Source organism: Gobius niger (assembly GCF_951799975.1).
Source record: "Gobius niger genome assembly, chromosome: 9".
NCBI classification, from domain to species: Eukaryota; Metazoa; Chordata; class Actinopteri; order Gobiiformes; family Gobiidae; genus Gobius; species Gobius niger.
Genome location: NC_136860.1, coordinates 30,496,184 through 30,522,505, shown reverse-complemented (window position 1 = coordinate 30,522,505; position 26,322 = coordinate 30,496,184). Strand labels below are relative to the sequence as shown.

Below are 26,322 nucleotides of genomic sequence, written 5' to 3'. Positions count from 1 at the left end.
GTTGTGCTTACATTGGACATAGCATGCACATGGAGCTTAAAAACATGATTTTATTATATCACCTTATCACTTTAGATACCTACACATCTGTAAATGCAATCCCGCTGTTGTTCTATGTCACTTGTTGTCATCTTACCATATTTTACCTTTCATTATTTATCTTATTTAATTAATATTCTTATGCATGCCCCCGATAGCCTTATAGTTTCAAATTTTTGATTTTGGGTACCTGAGGCATAGGTATTATTATACGTTTTATAGTTTGAAATAATGTCTACATCAGGAGTGCCCAAAATGGGGCCCCCAAAACAATTCTGTTGCCAGAGAGTGACCTACTTTTGTGCTGCGTGTGGTAAAACTCTCTTCCATTCATTCTCAATGGTAAATATAGATGCACTACACTTTTTGACCACCCGCGTCAAATTGGGGGCGCTGTTTCACTCCTTTTGGAAACACTGTTGCGGTGTCTTGGTATTTATCAATCACAGAGCGTTGTAGCATCAACTTTCAGTTAACAGTATATGTTAAAAATTGACTTATAAAAATTGACTTATAAAAGAATTGATGCTGAACTGACACTTTCAAAATAATCTAATGTGACATTTTCTTTGAGTTAACGAATGAGGTAAAGTTACTGTAGGTGCTGTAGGTGTTTTTTTTCTTTTACATTTTGCACTAAATTTCTTCAATTGTTGATTTTGTTCTACTGCCAGAGTTACCATTTGTTTTAATATAGCATGTTATTTGCATAGATAGAATCAAATGCAAATGTAATTTGAAGTTATATGTGTTTCGTGCTTGACATCGCCGTATTTGGCCCGCGACTCACAGGCACTTTTTCATTTTGGCCCTTGGAGACAAAAAGTTTGGGCACCCCTGGTCTACATTATATATCTGATTTGACAGTGAAGCAGAGGCCCGGATTTGTGAGGCGTTTACCTGGAGGTCCCCCTTCAGGCAGCAGTGGGAATGACTTAACGTGGTAAACAATTCTGTAGCACCGCAGTGAACAGACTTTCAGCACAAAACTGCTCATAAGGGATCCAATGTTAGATTAAGGGCTATTAATGAATCAGGAAGTACAGATTAGAGAAGAAACCACTAAAGTGAAAAGAAATACCCCAAAAAAGTGAAGTACAACTCCACGTCCCAACACGGTTTAAACCTCATTTGCATAACTCCTCCCCTTTAAGTAAACGTTTTAAGCACAGACATTTTTCCTCACCCACCCCTGAAATCTGACATCCAACTCTTAGGACCTTTATATTAGGGGCAACTATAAGTTTAATTCAATATTTATCTATTCATTCATTTATTTATGATGTAATATATCACCACAGACATGGTGGTATGGCCATAAAGGAGCTCACATACATTTTGTACATGGAACACAGTATCCCAGTATCTGTTGCCTTTCCAGATCAACAGGAAGCCACAGGAGTCAGAGACCTGCCTTTACTGTCTGACATCGACAGGATATTGGTGATGGAAATTCCTAACCACAGACAGGAGGAGGAAACGTCTGCCTTATAATTACTAATGACCTAATTATCAATATAATTAGGAAGTCACATTCTTCCCGGCAACCTCCAGAAGCACTGCTCTGATTGGCCGATTTAATCCAATAAGGCCCATAACAAAGAAACATGGGGAAAGGGTGTTCGGTTAATCCAATTGGGTCAAAGCTCGGGACGGCGTGAATCCGGTGAGTCTTTGATTGTCGAAACTTTCCGCACCTGGTTAAGGACTGACACGCACAACTCGAAGAATAGATTGTTGGAAACTAGGGCTGCGGGATTATTTGCGTTCACATGATATCACGACATTGTAAACCTGAGTTGGCACAGCTAAGACTTCTATGGTAAGCGTCAAAATGCTGAATTTTCAACTTGGTGAAGAGATAAAGACGGCATCTTGTCATAGAATAGAAGAAAGGGGAAATAGAATCTTTAGAGAAGCACAATTTTCCACTCTTTTTAGCCATTTTCGGGTGAAATATGAACTTATTTACCACACATAAATAAAGTCAAGTGTAAGTCGGGCCCATATGGATATTTTCTCACAGCAGATTGTTCAGTAGAAGTGAAAAAAACGGCAGTTGAAGCTATGTTAGCTAACCGCATGCATTAGCCCGATGCTAACATGAAGCATCAAGTTAGCATTCTCGGTTATTTGTGTATTTATGGGCTGTTGAATCACTTTGCTCCTCTCCATGTCTTTGTATCTTTATTTAGTAGAAAACTAGATTCATATTTCAGTGTTTGTTTAAGTAGTTTTTTGAATAATTGAAGGGGGGGTATTATGCAAAATCGACTTGTTCAAGCTTTACATCATGTTATTATGTCACTCCCTCATTAAAAACATGCCTGAAGTGTTGCCTTGGCACATTCGCATATTTTTGAGTAATCTGTAAAAACTCTGATGGCGGCCATTTTAGGGATAGCTTTGCCTGAGTCCTCCTAGGAACGCCCCCACCTCCTGGAGACGCCTCTGAGCTTTCGTCACCAGCCGAGTAACCAACCACTGCTCCTCAGCAGAAGCCCCTCCCCACTGATGCCACAGACAGCGTGTGGAGGGGGCGTGTCAGAAAGGGTCAGAGGTTCTTAAAGAGACAGGGGCCTATTTCAAGACATTCGCTGCAGACATTTTGAGAGAGAAATTTTATACAAGGTAGTTATTCTAATTTACTGCATTTACAGACCAACAGAAGGTTTTGTCATCATTATAGTGTGATATAGACTGGTGCTATGTGATTGCAAAAAGCATAATACCCCCTCTTTAAAGAAAGTTTACATTTTTCTCCAAATTGTTTTCCCCCTTAACTGTTTTCAACCATGACCATATATGGGCGATTCTAGAGATGCCGTCTATATCTATGGTTAATATCTCACACAAAGTCACTTCTCTCTCCACACGTATGAACTAAAGTCAAATGATTTTCAAAATTATGTGCTTGATGTTCAGCCATAAATTCAATGTGGCAGGTTTGTGAACCACTGTCAAATAATGATAATGATTGCACATCTTTGAAAGTCAGAAAAATCCTCATCATCATGAGATATACTACACTTCCAAAAATCATTTAGCTATTTTGTGATCAATAGGGTCTAATTGTAATGGTCTAAGTGTTTTTCTGTGTGTGTGTGTGTGTGCGTGTCAAAATAAAAATGATGGTGCCATTAGTGCTACACAATGGGACAAATCTGCTAATAGTAACCATACATCTACTCTGTGATAACCATCTGAACCTTTAGGTTAAGCACGAAGGAGAATGAAGGTCAGCAGAATGCTCCTATTCACTTGAAAATGCTACGAAAACATTGCATTGTTTTACCCTAGGCACTTTTCAATGGCCATTTGAGGATTCGCTTACATTTCTTGAAGAGCTTGCAGCATAGTTTTATTTATTCATTTCTTTTTTTTTTCCAGAGCTAGCAATACCTTGAACCAACAAAAGATCTTATTTCAATCACATAAGTTCTTTTTGGATTAGGTAAAAGAAATCTCAAAGACAGAACTGCAACCTCTGCTTATGAGAGACATTTTTCTATATTTTGAAGATTTCGTGCAATAAAGCAGTTTGCTGCAGGTGTCAGACTTCTAGTGTTTCCAATTATATCACAACAGCCCGTGGCATTATACTCCTTTCTTATGAAGTTTCTGATTTTGGAGACAGACCCTTCTTCAGATGGGGGTTTAAAATGTTTCTGCTCTGCCCCAGAGTAATCCTTTGGTTATGCCTCCGCTGGACCACCAACGAAGCACCGTGTGTTCCTCTCCCCATCAATGTCTTTCAATACATTTCCAGAACAGATTCTTATCAAATTTCAATTTGTTAATAGAGGAGCAACTGCAATCTGAAAATTGCACTCCTCATGCTTTGGGTCACATTTCAACTCAATATGCGACTTCTTTCCTTTCCAGACAATGACTTTCTCGTTGTTTTCTACAGACAAAGAAAGACTGGGATTGATCCGTAGAGGTTTGCTTTCTTCTGGCACATCGTAACAGTGTCAGTCTCAGCTTGTGGGCAGAGTTTTGCAGTCGAAATAAGTCAAGATGGCAGTCCTAAAATTTGTCATAAAGAAAAAAAAAAAGATTAAGTACCCGCTTCCTGTTAGTGGTGCCTTGAAATGCCATTAAATAGAAGTGACACCTGACTGATCTTAATATAGCAAAGGCCAGGGTGTGCCATTGCATCAACCAATAATGTGTAACTTCCTGAAAATCAACACTACCTTTTGTCTTCAGGTCATCTTTCTCCTCAGTCAATTCATCTTGGTATTGATTCAGCACCAGACATCCCTCCCAATTCAATTGATCTATTTATTCTATTTATCTGGATGACTTCATCCCTGAATTAAACATAACTACTGTAATGAATGTATATGACAATCTTAATGATTCATCATGATCATGAGGATCACATATGAATGCCATGAATTCACTAAATGGCCTCGTGCATGAACATTATGACTCATGAATACAAGGTATAACTTTATAGGACAAAATTTAAAATAACTCCCTCAACTGTTTTTTTGGTGTGAGTTTTTTAAAAATATATATAATATAAAAGCACCAATAATATACAGTACTACCAAAATAAATTTGTCATTTATACTTGTGATTATGAATAAATCATTAGTTCTTCATTACTTCATTTTGATTGTGTCCCCTCAACTTAAGTGGTGCATTACCCTAAACTTTAACGTATAAAGTTATCCTTTATGTTCTTGTCCATAATTTACAAGTAGATTTCCGCCATATGAGTCATGATGTTCATGCATGATCCTCATGATCATGACTGGTTGATCATTTTATTGTCATTTCATTGCCGTTTTAGTGAATTCATAGTATTTTTATGTGATCCTCATGATCATGATGGATCATTAAGATTTTCATGTACATTCATTACGTTTAATTCAGGGATGAAGTCATCCATGAACCAACATGTTTGTTCCTGAGAAGTCATGATTTACTAATGCATGAATGTATCATGAAATCATGCATTAATTCATGCATGCAAGTTAGCCAATTTATGCTCACTACTGCCACCTCAGGTCATACGTGTAACTGCAGCTTCTATATTAAGCTTGTGCATGACGGCACCCGAATTGACACCTTTTTGAGTGACAGTGCAGGATTTTAGAGGCAGTTGTGGTAAATAGGTCTGGGCTCATTCTACACATTAGGACATGGCTGGAACATGTAGGGGGAGGAAAATACTTAATTTTAACATTTTTAAACTCCGTATGGTCCCTTTAAGCATTTTTTCAAACAATTATTATCTTCTGTCTGTCAGATTACATCGCTACACAAACCTAAATCAAACTTTTGGATACTCTCTCTCAGTCTGTGACTCTTTTGTGGATTCAAGCGCACTGTGTAGCTCACACAATCTTGGATATGTAAAATTCCAATCCAATATATTCTATTAGGAGACAAGGCTTCCACGAGTCTCAAAGTTCTAGGCACACACTTAGGGCAATAAGTCAAGTTTCTCCTCTTGCATGTGCACGTCCCGGGAGCATGCGGGGCACACGTGGGTGATGACTTTGGCAGATGCGGATCGTTTGGAGGTCTGTGTGAGCTATCTGCAAACACACTCGTCTTTGGTGCACCCCGTTACTTGTTTCCACTTTCAGACACGCACGGTAATCTCCACCAGCGCTGCCAATTTTAAAACCCAGCCTGCTCTTAGTCATTTTTCCCCCCATACAAGTCACTCCATAATCTGCACGCTTACACCCTGGTAACAATCCTCCAACATTCTCCGCTCGGCTCACAAATGGATTCCCAGCAGTGGTGCCAGTAACATCGGCAGCTTGTGTTTGATGTTTCATGTCGTGCATTTAAACCTGGTCCACGGAGAGTGCTCCAGTGTTGAGGCAGCAGCACATTTGACTATGAAAAGGGACATTTTCCAGTAATTCACGGAGGGAATGCACCGCTCCTGCACATTAGAGTGTGGAGAGCCGAACTTGATATATGCGGCTTAGCAGTAAATGTGGTAGCCTTATACTACACATACAGCGTTAACTCAGCAAATGGCAAATTGTGGGTAAAGTTTTATACTGTCAGCGCACTGAAGCCAATAGTTGATAAAGACATAGACAATCGGGTTATTTGTGATGACTAAAGTTCAAATTAATTGTTAGACTCAAAGAAGACATGTACATTTTGAGATTTTAACCATGTTGTCTATTTTACTTCATTCATGCAGTTTTGAAGAATCCAGTTATACTTTGCTTATGTCACGTCATAGATAGAATCCAAAAGCCTATTTTATTTGAGCAGTTGAGATTCACAGTGCTCGACAAAGGTTTAGGTTGAGACTGCATTCAGATTGGAGATTCTTTTCTCCATTAGGAATTGTGGAAAGTCACAGAATTGACTCTTAACCTCTTAGCCACCCGCCTGAACCGAGTGCATTTTCTCCAATTCGGCTTTACCCAAATCTAAAAGCTTCTCGACTGGAGAGCAACAGTGTAGTAGTTCATTTGGAAGCTAGGACCTACAAAAGCGATCGGAACTTTGTTGTGACATTGTCGCCTTGTTTTTGACTCCTTCTTGTCATGTTTTTGGTTGTTTTCAGCACATTTTGTTGCTTTTCTAAAATGTTTCTTACGAAAACCAGCCTGGACCCGTTTATTGAAACTAACCCAGCGTTATCACAGGAGGAATATCTAGCTGTAAAAATTAGGCACCAGGCTCTAAAGTTGTTTTTAACGTGTCTAAAGTCCAATGTATTCCAATAGGGGGCTAACGGCTATATCGCGATCATAAAGCAGAGCAGTCAGTGGGCATTGTTCCTATAGCTCCAAACGGAGGTGAAGCTACCACGCTCTTCCATGGGCACAAAGACCAGACAGGTGCGCATCAACTCATGTAAGCTCAGGTAAGAACATATCTCAGTATGGAAGAACTGTGGCCTGTTCCTTTAAGAGGTTAAAGACCAAAATCCACAGTGACACATGCATGAATCAGGAGAGTCAGCTATGTGCTCTAAAAATAGAAAAATGATTTCCCAAATGTGGGGCCCACAAGGCCGTGCTGCATTTTGGTCATGTGTGGAAACAGAAGCGTTAACACTGCAGGCAAACAACAGCATCAGGTGCCGCTCGGTGTATTTGTGTAAACACTAATTGTTTCTATAGCATTGTGGCCTGTTTTTTGTTCTTGTACATTCTGTAAGCTCTCAGTCACACAACAGTTCCCAATGTTAGTAAAGATTTTTATTATGTACAGTATTTCATTCATTTAAAAAGCAAATGCAGCAACAGCATTGAACATTAAGCACATTGAGTAGAGTCGTCTCAAACATCCCGATCCAACTTTGAAAACCAGTCCTGGTTAGCTCAAAAACTTAATGAACAAAATGTCACAACAGCTCTGCATCTACAGTGTGGCCATGAATCATCTCAAAGACCAAATGCAATCCACTTAGATCAGGGGTGTCCAAACTTTTTCATGGGGGGGGGCGCATATTGAAACACACACGGGGTGAAGGGCCATAGATTGGTGATTAGTGCCGCGAAACCATCGACTAGCAGACGTTTAAATTGTGCCCAACACCTTTATTTATGCTTAAAACCTTCATGCCAGCTCAGTCTCACAATAAAATGTTAGTTGTTAGGTTAGAATTGTGTAGAATTACTACATTTCAAATAAAAAGAACCATCTTTGATGAGGTGTATCGATTCAGCAAGAAGGCCAAGGGCTACCAAAAATTGGTCTGAGGGCCACATTTGGCCCCCGGGCCGGACTTTGGACACCATTGGTTTAGATCGGGGTAGGCAACGTCAGGCCCGAGGGCCAAATCCGGCCCTTTAGCACAGCACCTCTGGCCCTCAAAATGATTTTGAGAAACATTATCACACAAATCAGAGAGTACTTTTAACATTATTAGAGTTAAATGGGAGAAAAAAGGTAGAAATAATGTCAATACACTCAAGGAGGTCATATATTATGTACAACACTGGCATTAGAAGGAAGTGCACTGGAAAAAGAATAATCGTTCTCAGGAAGAAATGACATAAATCCACTTGAATTAAGATATTAAATCTAAGGTTTGAGTAGATTTGTTCTGGTCTTAGATGAGATACAACCTCTAGTAGTAGTTATTCTCTTATTTCAGATAATTTTGTGTCATTTCAAGTGAAAAACAATTATTTGTCTGATTTCAAGTGGGCTTTATTCTTGTTCCATTGGTGCAAGCATTTGTATCCTGGATTAGTTCAAACCGACTGAAATTCAACATAGAAGAACTTTTCTGCAATTTTAAGTCATTTATCTCATTTAAGATGGTCCTTTTTCCAGTGCTGTGCTTTACTTTGGGCTAATCATCGGCTTCGCCCCTCGGTCTATTTACAATAAAGAAAATCGGCCCTCCGCCATGAAAACTTGCTCACCCCGGGTTTAGATAATGCTGAGGGGCCCACACTTTGATCTTTGAGAGCCACATACTGATAAAAAATGATGAAATAAAGGGCCACTCACTGATGACCTATTTCCTATAATCAAAGAGATAAAGTCAAATGTGAAAGCTCCCTTTGTTCTGTAGGTCAGATATGATGCGGTGACATGTTACATCTTCCCCCAAATATTTGTTTTTGAGGCGATCATGTTCAATGACAGCCAGGGGATACAAGAGTTCATCTGCAGTTTTAAACTTTTAAAGATGTGAAAGGTTTGAGAACCACATCGCAATTTAGTGAAAAGCCTTTCAGCTGAACTTCTGAGGTTCAGATCTGACCCAAGTACGACAGTTTGGACAAACCTGAACTAACAATTTAACTGCCATATTACACTGCGAATAAATCTATTTTTAGGTATCAAATTTGACTCACATCACCTCCTTACTACGCCTGCTTTAAATCGTTTCTTTCCCTGTGTCGCAGTGAAATCTTGATACGTGGAGAAAGGGCCAAAGATAATGTACTTGAAACCGCAGTGAGCCAGTTGACCTTATGAAAACAGCCTTTCCTCCCAGAGTCCCGCGCCGAAATAACACGCCGTGTGTATCCAGTGTCTTGCGTGCGTGTTTACCTGCTGCCCATGTGAGTTTTTTATTAAATCTTAGTCACTACAGGAATAGCCGCGGGGCCTGCTACTTCACGTTTGGTGCGTTTAAGACAACCCTCACCTCATGCAGGCGCTAAAATTACAGCATGACTCAAGCTCGGATGGCGTTTCGCTGCCCTGTGCATCCAACAGCGCTCCACCTGGCTACGGATCAGCAAATACCACTGCAAAAAAAGCTATAATGAGCGTATACATGTGTTTCCAACAGTGTTAATTTCGTCGACTAAAATATTTAGTCTTAATTTTAGTCAAAGTGATATTTTTGACGACTAAAATTGGACTAAAACTAAATTAAACGTTTCTCATGAGACTAAAACTCTGACTAAAATGTCCAGATATTTTAGTCGACTAAAATAAGACTAAATAAAAATGAAAAGGAGAGACTAAAATCATCCAAACTTCTATTGACAGTCTGAAAGAGCCTCATATGATGTAAAGTCTCTGCCAAAGGATCAGCTCTGAGCTTTGTTCATGTGGAGCAGCTCCATGAAGCAGAGGAACAAGATTAAATATGATTATAGTGAATATTATCAATGCAAAGTCGACTAAATTCGTCATAAATTTAGTCGACCAAATTTACTTGCAATTTTAGTCGACTAAAACTAGACTAAAATTGAAGATTTTTTTTTTGACTAAAACTAGACTAAAATCGAATTACATTTTCGGCAAAAGACTAAGACTAAAACTAAATTAAAATATGTTGTCAAAATTAACACTGGTTTCCAATGACATCACGCATAGTTCCGGCGGCCATTTTGAATACCAAAGTAGCATTATGCAGGCTAAACGAACTCACTGAAGAGGAAACGGAAAACCTTACTCTGTGATTTTTACAGTTCATCATGTCAACAGAGTGTCAGTCTGAGTCAGTATTTAAGCTGCTCAAGACGTTAGCATGCTAGTGGTTAGCAACAGTCAACAGTTTATTCAATGGCCAATGGCTTCAACACGATAAACACATGTGTGGCTCACATCTATGAGCACTGAAGAAATACTACAGTAACAGCTCAGCTCTGACCTCTGTCACATGTTGTATCCTGTGGTTCAGGGCTTTCTCCTGGAGAGGTCAGAGCTGAGCTGTTGAAGCTAAATGTTAGCTGGTAGCATGCTAACATCTTAAACAGTGACTCACTGGTTTCTTCACATAAACGTGCGTCTCTGGGGCCGTGTTTTTACTGCTACCTTCTTGAGCAATGATTATGAGTACATAAAAATGCCACGGTCAATCAGTTGTCTTTCATTTTCATACTGGAGTAGAGATATCATTACATGTGGTAGTGCTACATAATGCTACTTCGGTATTCACAATGGCCGCCATGACAACAAAGGTCACATGACTGAAAGGCATTTATACATCACCTCTACATTTCAGAGTAAAGCACAATTTGAATAAAAAGTCCCATGAGCCATTACTTGTTCCAAGTCCAAGCCTCACATAATGATCAAAACTAATCATTTTGGTCAAAGAAACAGCCTTTTGCGAATTTATGAACAGCTGCTTTATTCATCTTTTTTACCCTGATTTGAACTAAATGCTAATTGGCCATGATTTTTTTTAATGTGCATTTGGGGCCTGTTTTTGGCTGGGGGGAAAGGCAGGATTGCTTTACTGGTGCCACAACAACTCGCTGAACAATCACACAGACTCTCGAACATTATAATATATTTCAAGATTGAAAGAAATTACAGACATCCATTCTAAAAGCCGCATTAAGTGCACCACCGGCACATAGCCACCAGTAATTAAAAGGATTCTGAACATCATAACTTCCAGCCGTAAGCTAAAACCCGGCATCTTTAAAAGCTAATCTTGCGTGATGTACAGCACCAGCAAATATTAATGTCTCGCCTATTCATTCCGGCAGTTTTCCTGTGTGATATTAGCCCATCAGCCACTTGTAAATCTAATAGAGTTCCCATTTGAAGGATACTTTCCCCTGCTTGTACTTTTTATTTAATCATCCGCACTTTGGAAATTGCACTCTCTCACTCTTCTTAAGTAGTTTTTCATAAAAAAATACAGTGGGGAGCAGCTTTGACAGAAAATGATGGCTGACACAAATGAAAAAAGGGAGCTTACTGCGCCTCCACCTTCAGTAATAAACTGAGGTCTGACGCTTTTACTGAAGTCCATCTCTTTACCTTCTGCAACATCAATCATCCACAACGTCTTTACCACGATTTGGTATATAGAAACAAGCTGTACATTGCACATACAAACACACTAGACAAAACTATGTAGGGTATGTAAATATTCAAACTGAACTCACATTTTCATATTATGACACACTTGAATTATGGCAATTATTTAATAAACATCACCAAAGATGGCCCTCAGATGAAGTAAATATATTAAATTATTGATTTTACGTAAAGCTATTGCTGTATTGATATATTCCGTTAGTACACCGCCTCACCTGCAAAAGTCGGCACAAAAAAAGCTTAAAGGCCCTATACCTGATTTTTTTTCAAACAACGAAAGGTTGAGGTTGAGGTACAAACTCATTCCTCACTTTCCAAATATATTTGTAGCATCCCAATTGACGCTGACATAGTTTAGTCTATTTCACAATTTCGCACATACAATCAGGAAATTCAGCTTATAAACCATCAAGCCATGCTACGTTTTGAAAACCCAAAAAGCACAAGCTTATCAACAGGGGTCCATAACCCACCCCCCTGGGCAATATTCATAGGGACATGTTTATACTTGTCAACTTGCAGGGTCATTTTTCCTGCAAGTTCATGAAATTGATACAAAGGCTTTATAATTAGATCTCCATTCATTCCATTCCATAACTAGGAAAAAAATCAGGTATAGATCCTTTAAGCGTTGATTACAGCACAATTTACTGGGTCATTGTTTCTATAAGCTTCTGCAATGTGAAAAAATACAGTGTTGCATTAATTTTTCATTTAAATCTTGTATTGATGGTGGGAGAGTGTGACCACTGCGCAAAGCCTTCTCCAGCACATCCCAAAGATTCTCAATGGGGTTAAGCTTTGGACTCTACATGTTTGAAAATAATGTCTGAACGATTCTTTTATAATGTGAGCCTGATGAATCCTGGCTTTGTCATCTTGGAATATGCCCGTGCCATCAGGGAAGAAGAAATCCATTGCTGGAATAACCTGGTCGTCAGCTGATCTCATCCTTTGGGCAGATAGTGTTGCGGAAACTTCCCCTGATTAACCCCAGATCTTAATTTTTTTGGTTGTGCAGTGTAATATCTTCTATATCCCTTAAAATCACCCTGTTAGCATGGTCCAACATAACTTAGAAGTAAAGGCAAAGGGTTTTCTCGCTCCCATCTGTCAAAGCCATCAGCCACATTCCCCTAATACATGAAGTGGTGTGAAAAAGCCATCCCTCTCCATTTTTACAGAGGGGAAAACCCTCCCTATAAAACCCACCAACGTCTAAAACGTCAGCCTCTCCTCCTCCTAAGGCAAAAATAAATAAATAAATAAATAAACAAACAAAAAGCAAGCATTTTCAGCTTTCTTGTTAGTCCCGATTTGAGTGAAACAAGGTTGAAAAGAAGCCAGCGCTAGCCACGAGCTAACCGCTAATGAAAACTGCAGGGAATAGGGAACGCTGTGCACACCGACATGTCAAAGAAAGATGTCAGGAAGGTAAGCCCAAGGAAATTAAGCTACAAAGTAAAACGAAGGAGTGATGATTAAAGCGAGGATGTTGTGAGCGGCGAAAGTGTCCAATGAAAAATGAGATGTTGAAAGATAGACGGGGGTGACTGATGATTCGGCATGCCTGCAGCTGGGAAACATTTAAGGAGAAGTATTTGGCCGCACACAACACATCGCTGCGCTTGCAAGTCATAGTTTTAAATATTGGAGTTCAATTGTAAGAGCGCATCCTACAAGCATCACCTTTAAGTTATGGTTTAATGCCAGCGTAAAAGCATGGAAAATTAATGGAGGAGAATCAAGTGATCGTTACTATAGGCTGCAAGAGTAATGTCTGTAATGTCGGCGATATTTCACAGCGAGAGAGAAAACAAGCAGAGATGTATCTTATGGCTATGTCCTGAGATCACCTGTTCCTTAACCCTTTAATGTAAGCCCAGAGAAACAACAATATTCTTTTTTAACACAGTATTTCCTTACCATTTGGGGAACAAACATAAATGATAAAAAAAAATCTTCTTAGCTTTAAAATTACAGACCTCTACCAAACGGTTGAGCAAGTAGTTTATGGTAAAAGTACCAGCCTGCTCTAAATGAGTCAAACCCACTCCCTAACAGTCAAAACCTGATCCAAACCTGATCCAAACAAGTCCAAACAGTCTTAACCCCATTTAAACCAGTCCAAGCCAAGTCTAAACCAATCCAAACCTGTCAAAATCAGTATAAACCGGTTCAAACCTGTCTAAATCTGGTCTCAACCAGTTCAAACCCAGTCTAAACCAGTCCAAACCCGGTTTAAACCAGTCCAAACCCGGCTTAAACCAGTTCAAACCTGGTCTAAACCAGTCCAAACCGGGTCTAAACCAGGTCTAAACCAGTCCAAAAGTGTCAAAGCCAGTAGAAACTCAGTTTAAGCCATTCCAAACCCAGCCTAAACCTGGTCTAAACCAGACCAAACCCTGTTTAAACCCATCTAAACCTGTCAAAAATCAGTCCAAACCAGTCCAAACCTGTCTTAATCTGGTCTCAACCAGTCCAAACCTGGTTTAAACCAGTTCAAACCTGATCTATACCTATCCAAACCTGTCAAAACCAGTAGAGAAATTAGTCGAAACCTGTCTTAACTGGTTAAAACTCGGTCTAATCTAGTCCAAAATCTGTCAAAATCAGTCCAAACCTGGTCTAAACCAATTGAATGGCAGAGATGGCTGATCAAGCTAGAATTAGAAACAACTCATGGCTCACTGACAGGCAGGGACGCAAAGTGTGCTCTACCAAACGGTTGAGGAAACTCTATAGGTTAAGAGTGGGTAACTTCCTATTATTTTTTGATCGCAAACTCCAGTTCCCATTGGCTTTTTCTTGATTGATAAGACGCTAAAATGCCATTCACTGCATCAAGACACAACTGCTCACAGCTCCCAAAACTCTCTCTTCGTTAGAGCACTGGGTGAATGACTTTGTAGCTACCACACAAACAAACCAGCAACCAGTGAAATGCTTCTGGACTGGTCTAAAGACTCAGGACCAGGCTAAAGAGTGAGACTAACAATCAGTATGTACCTGGGTAAAGAGGCGTACTGTCGCTCCACTTCTTCGTAACGCGGGGCCATGCGAGGGTCTCTGCCTCCCATCTGAAAGAGAGAGGGGGAAAAACATAATACGGTTAGAACTGATTGTAAAGTTGCTGGTGAAAGAGTACATCATCCGGACAGCTCATGTTGAAGACATTTTGGAGATAACATTTCCAGATGGTTGGGTCATGTAGTGAATGGTATATTAGATGGATGCTGAGGTCAGGGCTTCTAAGAAGAGGTGGAGAGGAAGACCAGAGGATTTACTGAAAATTCCTGAGTGAGACCAATAATCACATTGGAAAAAAGTAAAATACAAGATGAGAATAAGTCTGCTGAACCCAAGTTATGTTTAGTTTGGTTTAAGCTGCGAGACTGGCATTGGGATGTCCATTTGACAGGAGATAGAGCTCAGCTGTTGCTCAAGAAGTTCCTCATTTTCTTTTCACCTTTCAGCCATATATCAAGTCACAAACTTAAAAATGTGCACACGTTAGTTCTCTTTTATCCTTGATTTGGTCCTCAATTTTTGTTTGACGTATTCAGCTTAAAAACAACCCAAATTGCTCAATTGAAAGTGCTGTGTTGACGTAGTACTACATATTACCAACATAATTCAGCCACACAAAAACTATATACTTCACATTTTAACATATGTATTCATTTTGTAGCACGACATCGTTTCCACAGCCTGTGAGAACTGCGGCGGAGGTCTCGAGTTCTTGCTTTTGGAACAACACTGAGGCAGGTCTATGTAAAACAATCAGGAAGACACGTCAGCAGCTGCCACCTTTCATTCTTCTGTTTGTGTTCAGTCCGGGGCTAATTTAGCATCAACAGAGTCTCCTTATTGTGGATTAGGAGTCCGTTTTCTCTTTTCGGAGGTACGGAGGGTGGTCTCCCTCCCAGATTAGGTTACACCAAAACAGGATGGAGCAGCCCAGCGCACACACGGCCACGGATGTACGCTCCAGTCTGATTTGAGTGTGAAGAAAGAGATGCCAAAGCTGCTGATGGTTGGATTTCTCTCATTTCTTAAGACCGCTGTTCTCGTCTTTTCATAAATTTGTGATTTCCTGTGTGTGCGTCAGAGATAATCCTGGGATGTTTATAAGGGGAATTCCAATTCCACTCTTTAAAATAGGCTAAAACTCCTGAATCTCTGTGTGGTCTGACACATACGTTAGCAGAAGCTTTTGGTAGATCTTGAAAAAGTATGTTGGGTCAATGTATCTTGGGAGGCTAACAGTTCAGACTTTAAATCAGCGAAATCAACTTAATTTGACCATGTTTTAAAGTTTTGTTTTATATAATAATGTATCCACTTAATCTCAAACTCAAAATATGTGTGTCAGGTCAATGTCAGTGTCACATCCATGAAGCTCCTCTCTGTTTTAAGTCCAGGCACCTTTTTTAGATCATATCAGATGTGCGAGGTCATGTTCCTTATGGAGTTCAGCCTGTTTCGGGAAATTATGAACGTTTTTGTTGTCTTTCAAAGGTAGGACAACTTTGACCTAGACTATGAGGCATTTTCTAAACATTCTTTTTTTGTTTGAAACATTTTTTTGGTCTGTGAGCTTTACTCCACTGAACAGTGTTCCACCATATGTGCAAAGACATCTATTTTAAGCTACACATAAGGAATCCCAAGTCTAAGAAGTCTGTTACATTTAGCAGTTCTATGTGTTTTGTTTTCCTTTCTCCCCAACGCTTTGTGTGTGTGAAGGTGAAGTGGGCCGAGACTTGGGCCCAATCTCAATTCTCTTTTCTACCCATACCCCCTTCCCATTAGCCCAAGCCCTCGCCCTTCCCCTCCACCTTGAAACAGAGGGCTATGGGTGAGGGCTGAAAAGACCTCGCTAAGAAATGAGAGCGCCCTCCATTTGAGTGCAGGGGATTATCTAGGTTTTGTAATCTTGGAATGGAAAGGAAGCTTTTTTTGTATTTTGATCAATAAGAACGCATTTAGATGAAAAAAAAATGGTAAATGATCTCAACTGATATAACGCTTTTCTACCTTCATCTACTTAAAGCGCTTTACATCAAGGAACCAGTCACCCATTCACTCTCTCATTCGTTGGAACAATAGTTTAGATTTTACAGTGTATGTCTGGCTCCTTCTCTGTCTCTCCTCTGTCAATGCTAGACGCAATCGTACCATGACTGTTTGTAAAACCCCTTTTTGGTTGCGAGGTACCCTATACACCTTGCATCACTTTTGGTTTTTGTTTACCGGTTGTGCCGCATATGTATGTTTTATGAGAAGCCCAGCGTTTGTGTTCTTTCCCTTCTGATATTAGTTTGCTAGCGTGTCGAGTTTAGGCCACTGTTTTATTCAATATTTCCTTTTGGCCTCCATCCAAAGAGTTGGCTCAAATAAAAGAGACAAACACTAGCTATGTCCCCTAACTCCTTGTCTCAATACGGTTGTCTTACAATGGAAGAGTCTTTATCTGATTAGGGACAAACAATGCCTAAAAGTGTTTAAAAAGCGTGAATAAAGCGTAATATAGGATCAGTAACACAACATTGTTCTTGGTCTAAACCTGATCCAAACCTGATCTAAACAAGTGCAAACAGTCTTAACCCCATTTAAACCAGTCCAAGCCAAGTCTAAACCAATCCAAACCTGTCAAAATCTGTATAAACCGGTTCAAACCTGTCTAAATCTCGTCTCAACCAGTTCAAACCCAGTCTAAACCAGTCCAAACCCGGTTTAAACCAGTCCAAACCCGGCTTAAACCAGTTCAAACCTGGTCTTAAACCGTCCAAATCTGCCTAAAACTGTCTAAACTTGGTCTAAACCAGTTTAAACCTGATCCAAACCAGTTCAAACCTGCCAAAACAGTCTGAACCGGGTCTAAACCAGGTCTAAACCAGTCCAAACCTGTCAAAGCCAGTAGAAACTCAGTTTAAGCCATTATTGATTAGGGACAAACAATGCCTAAAAGTGTTTAAAAAGCGAGAATAAAACGTAATATAGGATCAGCAACACAACATTGTTCTGATTTCAACCCTAAAAAACGAATCTAAATGAAAAAGCATGAAACAAAGACATCAATACAAACAGACTACAGCTATATTGTCGATCCAAAGGCATCAAACTGCTCACAGAAGTTAGGTAATTCTTTTCTTCCACATAAAGTGAAATGGCCTAAAGCTTAGAATCTACTATTATGAAATGAATCCCCTCTCTCTCTCTCTCTCCTCTTCAGCGTGCATTTGAGGGAACGCTGCCAAAAGGCATTTAAAAGAGATTTGCTGCCGCGGCTTTCTTTTGAACACCTGTCTTCATAGCTCCAATATCTAAAGGCAGTGAGACAGTGGGATATTAGGGGCGGATGGCACTGGAAAGACATTATACGGCTAAGAAAGAAGAGAGAGGAGGAGCGGGAGGAGGCGGAGAGGTGGAGGGAATGAGGTCTAAATGACTCGGAGTGCACAGGTGAGGGGTAGGCGGGATATTAGGAAGGCTATTGAGGAGTGCAGCGAGAGGCGGAGAGAGGAAAGGTGAATTATAAAACAAGGGAGTGAATGGGGTGAGGCACGGGACACGGCGGCGGGGGGCTAAAGGACATTAATGACACAATTTAAACAAGACGTCGAGCAGGGGACAAGTGTTAGGAGGGAGGGAGCGAGGGAGGAGGGGGGGGGACATCCGAGGCGGGAGGGCAAACAAAAAAAAGGGCTTAATGGAGGGACGAGGGAGGAATGAGAAAAGGTAAAGACGGAGAGAGAGATGCTGAGCAGTTGTAGAGGATAGTTTTACACGCACCTGATTTATGTTGATTTGAGTTCACCAATTTGGGGAACGCTTTAGAATACAGCCCGCGTTCCAGGTGTAAGTACGGGGTAACAAGAAAGTAATTACACATGTAAGTACAGGTACTTTTACATGTGTAACAAGGGAGAACAATGTGTAACAAGGCAGTACAAAGTGTAACAAGGGGGAACAATGTGTAACAAGGTAGTACAAAGTGTAACAAGGGGAACAATGTGTAACAAGGCAGTACACAGTGTAACAAGGCAGTACAAAGTGTTACAAGGGGGGACAATGTGTAACAAGGCCGTACAACATGTAACAAAGGGGAACAATGTGTAACAAGGCAGTACAAAGTGTAACAAGGGGGAACAATGTGTAACAAGGCAGTACAAAGTGTAACAAGGGGGAACAATGTGTAACAAGGCAGTACAAAGTGTAACAAGGGGGAATAATATTTAACAAGGAAGTACAAAGTGTAACAAAGGGGAACAATGTGTAACAAGGCAGTACAAAGTGTAACAAGGGGGACCAATGTGTAACAAGGCAGTACAACATATAACAAGGGGGAACAATGTGTAACAAGGCAGTACAAGGTGTAACAAGGGGAACAATGTGCAACAAGGCAGTACAAGAGGCAGTAATTACTTTCTTGTTACCCCGTACTTACACCTGGAACGCGGGCTGTATTCTAAAGCGTTACCCAAATTTGCATGAAAAACATTGGACCCCAGTATGTAAAGTCCTGAGAGGCACCATGAAGGATAGATTTATTAAGGAAAACCTCCAGAGCTTGCAAAATGGTAAAGAAGGAAGAATATAGAGTTCGGGAAATTCCACAGTTACCATGGAGATCCGCCATCTTTGCATCTGTTAGCGTACATTTCCATAGACTAACATTAGATAAAAACAGTATAAAAAGTGGAGAAAAAAGCCGTGGAACAACTCCATTAACTCCTGAGTTACTGCTGGTAAATACATCTAACTCACTGTGGTGTCCAAGTGTTTTAATGTGAACAATAACTCTGGTATTTTAACTTTTAAAATCTCCCATTAGTTTGCAATTGCTGCTAATCCCATAATGCTTAGCAACATGACATCACATTCCCGAACTCTATAGAGTCTGAAGAGCCTGATGATTCTGCTCCTGTGGTAAGGGATGGGCCAGAGGAGCGTTTTTGGCATTAGTTTGACATGTTTCCTTATATTTATTGTTTCGCTTCCTTAATGGACACTGACAGGAAGTGACATAGATCAAGGTAAACAATTGCCGTGCCAACCGTGTTACAATGAGAAATGAGTGAGCCAGAAATGTATGGAACTTTGCCTCTATCTCCGTCAGAAACCATGTAAATTAAAACCTGTCACATCCACTTTAATGCCTTTTATTGACGAAGAAGAAGAAGAGGAAGAAGAAGAATGAGATCAGCTGAGTATCTGAACATCCTTAATGACCAGGTGCTTTAGTCAGGAAGTGCATAATAGCATGAAGGCAACAGAAGTAACGTACAACCAGTGCCGAGTGCGGGGGAGAGGGGTTCGAGCACATTTTCTCCAGTTTGGCTTTACCCCAGTCCAAAAGCTTCTGGAAAAAAGCGGTGAAAATAAAAACAAAACTGAGACAAAAACAATGATGGAAATGTGACAAAAAAAGTGAGAAAACTTTGACAAAAAAGTGACGAAAAATGGATGAAAAAGTGGCAAAAATGTCACAAAAATGTCACAAGAAATTGACAAAAAAATGGACGAAAAAATGACAAAAAAAATTACAAAAAATTGAGAAAAAATTGAGAAAAAAAATGACAAAAATGTGACAAAAAAGTGACAAAAAAATGATAAAAAATTGCCGAAAAAATTGACAAAAAAATGACAAAAAAATGTGACAAAAAATTACAAAAATGGGTATATATATATATACCCAACAAAAAATGATGGAAAAAAAATCTGATGACATGAGGAAAAAAGATCCTCTCGGTTCAGGCGGGAGTTAAGAGGTTAATAGTGCTATGCAAAATAAATGACGGAGTGTCCTGAAAGTGTATTGTATTTTGTGAGTGAGAGGGATGTCACAGCACTACCCTCTATGACAGGACCACAGGAGCGGGCCAACACACACTGACAGCTGAGCCGGCGAAGGGACACGCTGTGCAAACACCGCATTCATAATCTACAACATAATAAACAAAATATCCATATCCTTTCAGCGCCGCGGATACAGATACTCCCCTCTCGACTCGACACTTGCACACTGACCCACACAGGCTGTACTTGACTGTAGTAGCGGCGGCACACTGGTCGGGGTAATGGTCTAGTGAAAAACCATTTCACGGCATGGCGAGCAGACGAGAGCCGGGGAGAGCGCGGCACAAATCAAGCAGAAGAGACTGATACTGAGGCGGGCTGCGCTGGCGGTGAGAGGGAATCATGGCTCTCCCCTCAGCGCACCCCACAATTTAGCCATAAAACGCACACACGCCCCACGCACGGCTGGAGATGCCGTGCCCGGGCTCAAGACGAGAGGCTTCGAGGGTCTGACAGAGAGACAGAGAGCAGGGAGCAACATGGAGGGTTTGGTGAGTGCACAAGGGAGAGGAGACAAGTTGACAAGTGAGGTTAAGTAAAAACCCTGCAATTATACACACCGCCTGACCAGAAGAAATGAACCTGGATTTAACTGTTCTGATCTGGGGTCGCTGCAGTTGGTCAGGTCTAGGTTCAGCAACACTATGGGTCCAAAGAATGAGATCAGCTGACGACCTGAACATCCTGTACGACCAGGTTATTCCATGAAGGGATTTCGTCTTCCCTGATGGCACGGGCAAGGCAAGTTTATTTGTAGAGCACAATTCATACACAAGGCAATTCAAAGTGCTTCACAGTTGCATTAATACAAGAAAGGAAATAGAATCAATAAAAACATCAACATAAAATTAATCAATTACAGTAAAAGGCAAGAGTGCAGATAAAATACTTTCAGTCATATGCATCGGTAAACAGAACTGTTTTTAGCCTGGATTTGAACATTGTCAGAGTTTAGGCCTGTCTCACATCCTCGTGAAGACTGTTCCAGATTTTAGCTGCATGAAACTGAAACGCAGCCTCACCGTGTTTATTATTGACTCTGGGAACCACCAGGAGGCCCCTCCCTGAAGTTCTTAGGGCCCGAGATGGTTCATACGGCTGTAACATGTCAGAGATGTACTTTGGTGCTAAACCATGAAAAGACTTGTAACAAGCAGAGTTGTTTTAAAGTCTATTCTCTGAGTGACAGGAAGCCATTGCAGTGACCGGAGCACTGGACTAATATGGTCGTATTTCCTGGTTCTTGTCAGGACTCGAGCAGCAGCGTTCTGGATGTACTGTAGCTCTGACAGCTCGTTTAGAGAGGCCAGTGAGTAGGCCGTTACAGTAGTCTAACCTGCTGGAGACAAATGCATGGATAAGTCTCTCTAAGTCTGGTTTTGACACTATTCCTCTGATCTTAGCAATGTTTTTCAGATGGTAAAAAGCTGCTGATGTTATTGCTTTGATGTGGCTGTTTAAGTTCAGGTCTGAACGGGTAAATTCCAAGATGACAATGCCAGGATTTATTGGGCTCACATAGTTAAAGAGCGGTTCAATGAGACATAATTTTTCACAAACGGATCGGCCCTAGAGAATCTTTGGGATGTGCTGGTGTAGTGTTTGTGCAGAGGTCAGACTCTCCCATCATTAAAACAAGATCTTGGTGAAAAATGAATACCACACTGGATCTTTTGACATCACAGAAACGATGCCACAGCGAATATGATCAAAGCTAAAGGCGTCACAATGAAATACTGGATATTTTGTGGCAACTTTTTTTGGTCAGGAAGTGTATATAGGCAGTATAATGTTAAAGGGGCATTATGCAACTTTTCATGTGGAAAAAAAGCTGATATTTGTCTGTATTTTACCTTGTAGTGACCCAGCGGCTGTATGAGTGGTGAACATGGTGCCTTTACTTTCCTTCACAGTGCTCTCTAGGATGCTCCAGATTAAAATTTTGGGAAGGTTTTCACTGCCGATGGAGCCTCTCACCAGAAAACATATAAAACAATTGATCCTGGAGCGTCGTAGAAACCACTGTGATGGAAAGTAAAGGCGCCATGTTAACCACTCATACAGCCATTGGGTCAACACAAGGTCAAACAAATATCAACTTTTCTTCCACATAAAAAGTTGCATGATGCACCTTTCTCAAACCGGAGCTTAACCCCCCCCATTTAAGTAATTAGAGTTAGTGCTAGGTTTAGGGTCAGGGGTTATGATTAGGGATAGCAAATGTGTAACAAGCTATGTTTTTAGAAACCAGAAGGCCTTGGCTTTCAAATGATGTATCACACTGGCATATTGACTGTACAGTAATCTCTCCTGTCAATATGCTTTGAGATTTAGCTTTGCATAATTGGAGGAAACAACTCACCATAAACCGAACCCAAAGATGGCAGCTAACAAATAGCCTTTAAAGGGACAAGATGCAAGTTGTCATTTTTATACTCACTACTGCCACCTCTGGTCATACGTGTAACGTGTACGTGTACGTTTTTCAGTGCAGGATTTTAGAGGCAGTTGTGGTGAACAGGTCTGGGCTCATTCTACACATTAGGACATGGCTGGAACATGTAAGGCAGGGGTAGGCAACGTCAGGTACAGGGGCCAAAACCGGCCCTCCATCATCAAACTCTGGCCCTCGAGATAATTTTGAGAAATATTATGACCCAAATCAGAGATGAAATGCCTGTTAAAGTACTCTAGAAATGTGATATCTTAAAATAATATTCTAAGAATACTAAGAAATGACTTAAATCTACTTGAATTAAGAGATCAAATCTAAAAATTGAGTAGATTTGGTCTGGCCTTAAAGCAGATATAACCTATTCTTGTCAATGGGACAAGCTTAATTCAGATTATTTTTGTATAATTCCAAGTGAAAAATACATATTTTTTACAGTAAAAGTTAATTTGTTTGATTTCCAGTGGGATTTCTCTTTGTTCAATTGGCCTTGGTGTTTTTATCTGATCTTAGATTAGTTCAAACCGACTCAAATTGAAAATACATTTTTCCAGTATGATGTACAACACTGGCATATGTAGAAAGTGATGCTTTACTTCAATTGCTTTAATTGGAGGGTCCGGCCCTGGGTCTTTTGACGATGAAGAAACCCGGCCCTCCACCGAGCAAACTTGCCGACCCCTGATGTAGGCGGAGGAAAGTACACAATTTTAACATTTTTAAACTCCGTATAGTTCCTTCAAGTTGTGACTTGTGACTCAAACATTTCATGAGATCCAGAGAACCTTTAAGGAATGAGATTATTACCAACCACCATCATGACACAATTTTCCCAAATGAGACTGAAAGTTAAGATGAAACGCTTCCTAAATCCCAGAGACACAGATGAATGCCTTTGTGTAATCAGATGCATAGAAACATCAATCAGCAACGGCGCGGCACCCACAAAAGACCTTCCTCTCCTTCCAGCTTTCTCCCACTCGTCACCTGCTGCACCTCTCCTTTCCGACCGTTTCCCATCGAGTCCCCCCCTTTCATTAAACATCCCTCTATAAGTGACAAAAAGGCCTTTCTGAGCAGTTAAAGCCTTTATATTGACAAGCCCCACTGCACCAGACTTCTACCATATTATTTCCACCATTGTGCCCCAGCTCCCCTGCATTTATAAATCCAATCGCCGACAAAGAGCCGGGCCATCTCCATTGGCTCCTTCTGTTCTAGCCCCCCCATTGCAATCTTTTTTTTTCCTTCTTCTTCTTCTTCTTCTTCTTTGTCTTTCTTCTTCAAATCCCCCCCCCTCCCCATGTTTCCTATACCCCTCCATCTGTCTTCCGCTGCTCCCCGCGCGCATCCCTCCGTCTGCGAATCAATGGCAGAAAGACATTGGCCCCACACATAGCGCAAATCAATGCAAAAGTGAAGGCTGTTTCTAATCCCTATCACTCTTGCGCCTTTTTTTTTTTTTTTTTTTTGTGCATCACCAGCATTTTTGCGCCGACTCAATTAAAATGCGGCGAGCGAAGACGCGCCGGGTCCCCGATCGTTATACGGCTAATGCATTATCCTGTACGCGTTTATTAGCAATGATTCGGTTTGACAAAGCAAGAAAGCGCCGCCGCGGGTAAAGGATTATGTGGCAGATATTGGGCATGGGTGATTCACGCGGGTCTTTGGGTATGATTTTTGCGTGATTTAAAAACACCGGGAGAGCGTTTATTGACCGGACGCCGCCGCGATTAAGCGCTCCAGGTTCCCGGAGTCTTTCCTTTCCCTCGCGTCCGTGCGGTGGGGTATTTCCATCTCTCTTCTGGATCTCTTTGAAGTTGACATTTTTAGCGGCAAACAAACTCAAAGAGTCCCTCGGAAGTTTTAATTATTTCCGCAGGTTACTAAAGTCCACGGGTCTGACGTAATCTCTGTCATTTTAGGCGACGCGAAAGCCCAACTGTATCGCGCAGAACGTCTGGGGCAATTATTCATCGCTAATTATTGCTGTATGAAGCTGAATGGGACACATCTTATGTTTTTTTTGCCTAAAACATCACGTCCCATGGCAGAGGCGCTTCTCCTGCATCAAAACCAAAACTGAGGACCTAATTAAAATGTTTCCCTCATAACACGGTGCGAGCTGAGGACACTTGAAACGCTATTCTAAAGAAGGAATGATAATTGCAAATAGCTGGAGCTTTAACTTCCATATACCTGGGCTTTCCTTTGTGCCGCATGCATGCATACCCGTTATTGCTACAAATCATCAGTCTCGCCTTCAACGTCACGCAACGTGCATTAGATACTTCTTCCAGACGACCACTGTGCATCCTGCATGTTTGATTTGGCAAGTGTTTCAAGCTGAATGCCAGCTACATGACATGATTTGTGTGATCAATTGGAGTATGAGCATGCGGTGGTGTGTATGGAAGAGACACAAACACCACTGCATCTCTATGGACCGTCTTCAGCTTCTTGGAAACTGTCCCTCCTCAACGCTAAACTCCCAACAAAAGGCATAATACCTTTGTGGATGATTTCTATAACCCGTATATTGCTGAGGTTGGCTTTATAAAGCTTTAAAGAGGGGGTATTATGCTTTTTTCACTCACATAGCACCAGTCTATATCACACTACAATGATGACAAACCCTCCTGTTGGTCTGTAAATGCAGTAAATTAGAATAACTGCCTTGTATAAAATGTCTCTCTCAAAATGGCTGTAGTGAATGTCTTGAAATAGGCCTCTGTCTCTTTAAGAACCTCTGACCCTTTCCGACACGCCCCCTCCACACGCTGTCTGTGGCATTAGTGGGGAGGGGGTTCTGCTGAGGGGCAGTGGTTGGTTACTCGGCTGGTGACGAAAGCTCGGAGGCGTCTCCAGGAGGTGGGGGCGTTCCTAGGAGGACTCAGGCAAACCTATCCCTAAAATGGCCGCCATCAGAGATTTTACAGATTACTCAAAAATATGTGAATGTGCCAAGGCAACACTTCAGGCATGTTTTTAATGAGGGAGTGACATAATAACATGATGTAAAGCTTGAAAAAGTCGATTTTGCATAATACCCCCCCTTTAAGCCCCGTCTTTACCAAGCACATTTACTCCAGTTTGACTTTACCCAAGTCGAAAAGCTTTATCTTCGCTTAAAAATAGTGACAAAAATGAGACGTAGATGAGGATGAAAACACATCAAAAGAGTGACAAAACAGATACAAAAATGCAACAAAAACACAATAAAACAGGCGACAAAACATTGATTAGAGGCAACAAAGAAAAAGCAACAAAAAAGTGGTGAAAAAGCAAAAAAAACGGTTAAAAAAACATAATAAAAACGTTACAAAAAAAAGCACCACAAAAACTGACAAAAAAGTGACATGAGGAAAAATCCTAGATGAGTTTTGTAGGTCTTAGCTTTCAAATAAGGCGTTACCCTGGCCTATATGCGGTAAGCTCCAGTCGAGAAGCTTTTAGGTTTGGGTTAAGCCGAACTGGAGAAAAATGCAGTTACGGCAGGGCTTAGGAGGTTAAAGGACCCTGTTCAGCAGCTAGACACAGAATAAACGGTCACATATAGAGCCTTTCTACCTGCTTTAGGCACTCAAAGCGCTTTACATCAAGGAACCATTTCTTCATGGAGACGAGCTGGAGACATACCCGCTCCCAGTAAAGTTAAAGTCGGGTCTGGGGGAGCTAACCCTTTCACAGCAAAACACACCAGTTTCTTTGTTCAT

At 40.9% G+C, this 26,322-nt stretch overlaps 1 protein-coding gene across 1 annotated transcript in view; it reads right to left on the bottom strand.

The window, feature by feature from the left end:
- LOC306967602 (partitioning defective 3 homolog B-like) overlaps positions 1–26,322 on the bottom strand; it is a 388,088-nt gene that overhangs the window by 34,740 nt on the left and 327,026 nt on the right. The window contains exon 22 of the mRNA XM_079562684.1: positions 14,296–14,366. Coding sequence (XP_079418810.1) covers positions 14,296–14,366 — 71 coding nt within the window. The remainder of the gene's footprint in view (positions 1–14,295; positions 14,367–26,322) is intronic.